This window comes from Sinocyclocheilus rhinocerous, unplaced genomic scaffold, assembly GCF_001515625.1.
Source record: "Sinocyclocheilus rhinocerous isolate Xijiao unplaced genomic scaffold, SAMN03320098_v1.1 scaffold1907, whole genome shotgun sequence".
In the NCBI taxonomy this organism is placed as follows: Eukaryota; Metazoa; Chordata; class Actinopteri; order Cypriniformes; family Cyprinidae; genus Sinocyclocheilus; species Sinocyclocheilus rhinocerous.
The window spans coordinates 112,810-118,859 of NW_015628766.1; the positions used below are offsets into that span (position 1 = coordinate 112,810).

General features: G+C 38.9%; 1 protein-coding gene across 1 annotated transcript in view; it reads right to left on the reverse strand.

Annotated features, from left to right (window-relative positions):
* The window catches only part of LOC107738478 (steryl-sulfatase-like), a 20,762-nt gene that overhangs the window by 7,909 nt on the left and 6,803 nt on the right, over positions 1 to 6,050 (reverse strand). Inside the window, exons 5-9 of the mRNA XM_016550238.1 lie at positions 5,266 to 5,680; positions 3,020 to 3,156; positions 1,194 to 1,331; positions 867 to 1,026; positions 529 to 650 (exon numbers count right to left, since the gene is read on the reverse strand). Coding sequence (XP_016405724.1) covers positions 529 to 650; positions 867 to 1,026; positions 1,194 to 1,331; positions 3,020 to 3,156; positions 5,266 to 5,680 — 972 coding nt within the window. The remainder of the gene's footprint in view (positions 1 to 528; positions 651 to 866; positions 1,027 to 1,193; positions 1,332 to 3,019; positions 3,157 to 5,265; positions 5,681 to 6,050) is intronic.

Below are 6,050 nucleotides of genomic sequence, written 5' to 3' on the forward strand. Positions count from 1 at the left end.
TCACACGCTTGAGGCATTCGGCCAATCACAATGCTGCACTGGATAGCTGGCCAATCACAGCTCACCTCGCTTTTTCAGACCGATGAGTTTTGTAAAAATCGACGCGTTTCAGAAAGGCGGGGCATAGAGGAGAAACAATAATGTACAGTATGTGGAAAATAATGTGTTTTTTGAACCTTAAACCGCATAAACACATTTCATTACACCAAATACACAAAATAATGTTATTTTTAGCAGCATCATATGACCCCTTTAAGTATTTATGAATCTTTGTCAATGTTAGTTATTGTTAGTTCATGTTAGCTCAGGTTCATTAAATAATAATAACAGACAAGTTTTAATTTTAAAATGTATTAGTACATGTTGAAATTAACATAACTATGATTAATTAATTCTGTAGAATAATTTTTCATTGTTACTTCATGTTAACTAATCTAGTTAACTAAGGTTAACTAAGGAAGTTTATTATAAAGTGTTACCAAATAGTTATTAGTTACAACCCGTCACAAGAGTAAAGTTAGGACTCACTGTTAGGTGGGTGCCATCTGACAGCATTCAGTTGGGCATTGCAGTAATGAAACATAAATTCATGTTCAGAACGCTCCACTTGCCCTTGCAGCAGAGGCAAGAGATCATGACCATCAATGACTCTGTAATGAAAACAAGTGGTAATGCACTGCAATTACTAGCCTAGTTATATGCTCATCTTATTAAGTGACTGAAAACACATTCTAATCTATTGACTTCTGTATATCAAAATATTTCAATCTACCTCCAGATTAGTAGCATCCATTGTATCTACATCTGTTGTCTCAGTAACCAAATCCTTGACTGGCAGATCTTGTTGCTAGGCGACATGTTCTCACCTGTCACTGGGTATGGAAGCACCAGCTAAATTCAGCACCGTGGGGAAAATATCCATGTTGCTAGTGGGCTCATCAATGACCTTCCCGGCAGGTAAGACACCTGGCCAATGAAGAATCCCCGGTATCCGAATCCCACCTTCCCAGTTGGTTGACTTGCCAGCTGCTCAAGAGATGGCACGGAGAAACAAAAGGAGTTAAATCAAACATTGTTACTGTTCACCTCATATTTAAAACTGAAAATAATGCTGAAATGTGATGCTTTGTTCACAAGGGTTGGTAAACTGGCTCGCATGACTATTCTTAAGGATAAACACTCGGACAGAATACCTTTGTATATGCCACTATAGCCCCCATGCATCTCTCCGTGAATGGAAATCTCTTCCAGGTGAGGCCCCTGATCTGAAGTCATGTACACCAGTGTGTTTTCCTTCAAGTTTAAGCGCTCCAAAGTATGCATGATCTGACCTAAGAAAAGCAACAACACTGTGAGAAGTCAGACTGACAATTAGATCAATATTAAAATGCTAAAACCAACCTGGTGCAACATTTAGCTATAACCACTGGAAAAGTTACATCTTCCAGTGCAATGCTGTATTGGTTTATATCAAAATTCGCATTTGGACTTTGTTTAAATTCATAACACTAAGGTTGAAGCTTTTGCAATTCATTAACACAAAGCACACACTATTATATAAAAAACATACAACTGAAAAACACCACAAGCATTTTACCAGGTCTAACAAGCCGAAATATAGGGAAAGAAGAGGGATTTGTGTTTAAATAAAGTTCTCTGGTTACACTTATGGTTTAAGTGATGACAGAAGAGGTGCCTTTAAGTTCTGACTGTCTGCAGATGTCGTGGCTTATTCTATTCTTGAATTGTAATTGGCTTTTTTTTCATGCATTACATTATTTAAAGCTAAAACAGTATTCACCCGAAAATGAAAATTCTGTCATAATTTACCCTTCTGTCATTCCAAACCTCTATGACTTTCTTTCTTCTGCAAAAGACAAAGATCACATTTTGGTAACTAAACAATTTTGATTAAATTTCTCATAATATCTCCTTTTATGTTCCACAGAAGATGATGAAAGAATTGTCATTTTTGGGTTAACTATCGGTTTAACCCTAAGCCACTGCGCAGAACCAAAGCTTGAAAAAACAACTTAAACCTAAAACTTTATTACTTTGTTTCCTTTAGGACATGCAAATCTAGTTTATGATTTTACACTAATTAGTTTCTGCAATTCACCTGTGTCAAAAATGACCTTTTATTCTACCAGTCAAACATTTTGACACACTTGACTGAATATTAGTCATGATGCTAAAACACATTATATCTAAAAGCTTATGCTTTAATGCTTGAATAATGCAAGACAAATATAAATTGCACCTTAACATGAATTTCTTTAAAATATCTTGTTACCTCCAAAACGTAAAATGCACAATCCAATTATCTGGTTACCAGTTTGCTGTTTGCCACAGACAGAAAAATCAGTTAATTCTGCTTATTCTGGGAAGTCGTGGCCTAATGGTTAGAGAGTCGGACTCGTAACCCAAAGGTTGCGGGTTCGAGTCTCGTACCGGCAGGGATTGTAGGTGGGGGCAGTGAATGTACAGCGAATGTACATGTACCTTGAGCAAGGCACCGAACCCCCAACTGCTCCCCGGGCGCCGCAGCAAAAATACGGCTGCCCACTGCTACGGGTGTGTGTTCACAGTGTGTGTGTGTGTGTTCACTGCTGTGTGTGTGCACTTTGGATGGGATAAAATGCAGAGCACTAATTCCGAGTATGGGTCACCATACTTAGCCACACTTCACTTTCACTTTTTTCACTTCACTTGTTCTCCCGAACACTCTCATGCAACAGTGATGACAGTATTCATTCTGTGCTATTAACAATGTCCTTTTTGCATTTATATGGTAACTATACTCATTTGGTATTCGATTTTTTTCAAAGATATTTTTAGAAACCATTTATTGTGCCCTTTTAAGGGACACGCTCATTGGTTTAATACAATAAGGATACCTTAATTAAAGGCAAAAAAATGCATAAACAAGTAGTACAGTTAATAGACCATTTATTGTACTCACTTTAAATTATCAGTATATTTAGATTATTCACGTGACAAGTCAAAAGTCTTTCATTACCTACACTCCAGTCTACCTCCATGACAGCATCACCATAGAGGCCATGCTGACTCCTTCCCCTGAAGAGACGAGAGGCAAAAAGTCCAGTGTGGACTTGAAGGAATGAGAAAAAGAGCAAGAATGGCCTCTCTGAATTCCTGTAAAAAAATAAAAATAAAAAAACACTTTATTGTTCAATCTTCACATTACCATTGGAGAAACACAAAGCACTAGATTAGAGCCTGTCTGAAAGGAATTTGCTTTTATGTGAGTTTTCACAAGGCTTTGATTTACATTATGCAATGTCAGTGCCTCACGATGCATACAACACTGCAAAGAGAGCCCAGAATTCAGCCTTGATCATTACTATAAGAATCTTATATCGGATCTGTAGCTGAAAACTACAATTTTCCAATAAACTGATTCTTTGTGATACAAGTAAGGCTGATGATACACGGGGCAACGGAGCAATGTTGCTTGGGCACTTTCCCATTGAGAAAGGGTAACAAATTTATATCTGGATACTTTAGATCGGTCGAGGGCCCTGTGTCTCACCTGGTTGCCCTCTGACGGCAACATTGGCCAAAGTTGCCCAGCAACATTGCTCAAAAAGTTGCCCCGTGTATCATCAGCCTAACTAGATTAGAGCCTGTCTGAAAGGAATTTGCTTTTGAAAAGGCTTTGATTTACATTATGCAATGTCAGTGCCTCACGATGCATACAACACTGCAAAGAGAGCCCAGAATTCAGCCTTGATCATTACTATAAGAATCTTATATCGGATCTGTAGCTGAAAACTACAATTTTCCAATAAACTGATTCTTTGTGATACAAGTAAGGCTGATGATACACGGGGCAACGGAGCAATGTTGCTTGGGCACTTTCCCATTGAGAAAGGGTAACAAATTTATATCTGGATACTTTAGATCGGTCGAGGGCCCTGTGTCTCACCTGGTTGCCCTCTGACGGCAACATTGGCCAAAGTTGCCCAGCAACATTGCTCAAAAAGTTGCCCCGTGTATCATCAGCCTAAGAGTTGAGGCTGACAGATACTGTTTTTCATTTAAAACAATAGTTCACAGAAAAATGTTCTGTCAATGATATTCTGTCATTATTTATTCACCCTTATGTCATTCAATCCCATGTGACTTTCTTTCTTCCGTGGAACATAAAATTACCATTTTTAAAGAACTGTACTAGTCATTCTTTTCCACACAATGAATTTGGTTCAAACTTCAAAAAGGACACAAAAGCTCCATAATAGTATCATAAAAGTGGTCCATATGATTTCAAATTTTCATTCCATTTTAAATCTTCTGAAGCCAAGCAATGAATGGTGGTCATTATTCTAAAAAAATATACTTTTATGGTGCTTTTGTGTCCTTTTGATGCTTGAAAAGTTGAAAGCCTTAAGGCTGGAATACACAACTTTGCCTAGATGTTTGTGGCGATTTGCAGTTTGGGGGACACTGATCCATCCAGTCAGAGGATTTCAAACATGTTTGGTATTTTGAGCAGATATTTTGATATTTTAGAACAAATATTGTTTTCATTTGTCATGCATCTAGCAACAAGGTGCACATTTCTGCATGTGTTTGCGTTTGAAACGTAAAATTTTGCTTTTGTGTGATCCTCAGTCGGTTACTGTATGATGCCCAGTTTTTCCCATCAGTAATGAATGTAAAATAAAAGAAAAAAGAAGATTGTTCTCGTGAGTGCGGATCATAATTTCCTATACTAAGTAACTCAACAGATTGACGCACCAAAATAAAAAGATCAAGTAACGCAAGAGCGCAGTGCAAACGACGTTGTTAAACAGTTTTTCTCTATAACCACTGTCAAGTGTATGATTCGTAGTGTTTTAAAATCTGTTCCCATTTTAGTTTTGTAGTGGATTCCAGCATTTACAAATGCATCTCAATAAATTAGAATGTTGTGGAAAGGTTCATTTATTTCAGTAATTCAACTCAAATCGAGCGACCTGTAAAATGTTCAAAATTTCTCCTTTTACATGGAAGAAATATAGTACAGGTTTGGAAAGAAAAGGACAACATCATAATTTCATTTGTGGGTGAACTCTAGCTTTTGAGGGTTAATCAAATTAATAATGCAGAGGCATAAGCAAGACCTTAATTTTCAATACAGACCTTTCAAATGGATTGAATTTCCCCTGATATTAATTCAATCACTGCATTTGTTAAGCTCAAAGCAAGTCCCTGAAAAAAGCTTTATGCACCTTAACACTACTATGAAAAGCGGACACATACCTTTCCAGAAACTCGATGGCTTCACTGGTCATCCTTTGTGTGAGGTTCTCTGATGTATATGGTTGCTCCACAATCTCCGCCCCTCGCATGACAAAGCAATTTAGATTGGGGAATGTGTACACCAACACACCAAAGAGACTCACCACAACCCCTACCAGGACCAGAAAACCAAACACTACCCTCCTGGTCACAGTTATCATCCCTCTAATATGGAGTAATGCCAGGGAAACTAGACCAATACTAAGAGCCTTGTATGGGATGTAGGCATGTACGAAATATAGGACAGAGCCATGTCCAGGCTGGCAGTCCCGAAGATGCGTCATAATGGTGCCGTAGAAGTAGTCAAAGCCAAGAGAGTTAGGATGGTGGCAGTGGTCGGCACTGTCTTCACAGTTGAGACCCAAGTGCCATTTCCCTAAAAAATTTGTTTATAAAAATCAGCAACTGATAATTGGCAAAACGTCTCTAGGTTACGTATGTAACCATGGTTCCCCGAGGGAACGAGACGCTGCGTCGAAGTCGCTTTGGGAACGCCCCTGCATGACCGCGTTCTGAAGCACGTGTCAAATCAGTCCAATGGAGTAGCGAGACGTCACGAGCGGGGTGACGTAAGCACCAGAAAGTATAAAACCGCATCCGGCAGAGCACAAACCAGCTTCGATGAAGTAGCGCCTGGAGGGATGCAGGGAGTATGGCAAAGAGACGCAGCGTCTCGTTCCCTCGGGGAACCATGGTTACATGCGTAACCTAGAGACGTTCCCCTTCAGGAACTCGAGCTGCGTCAA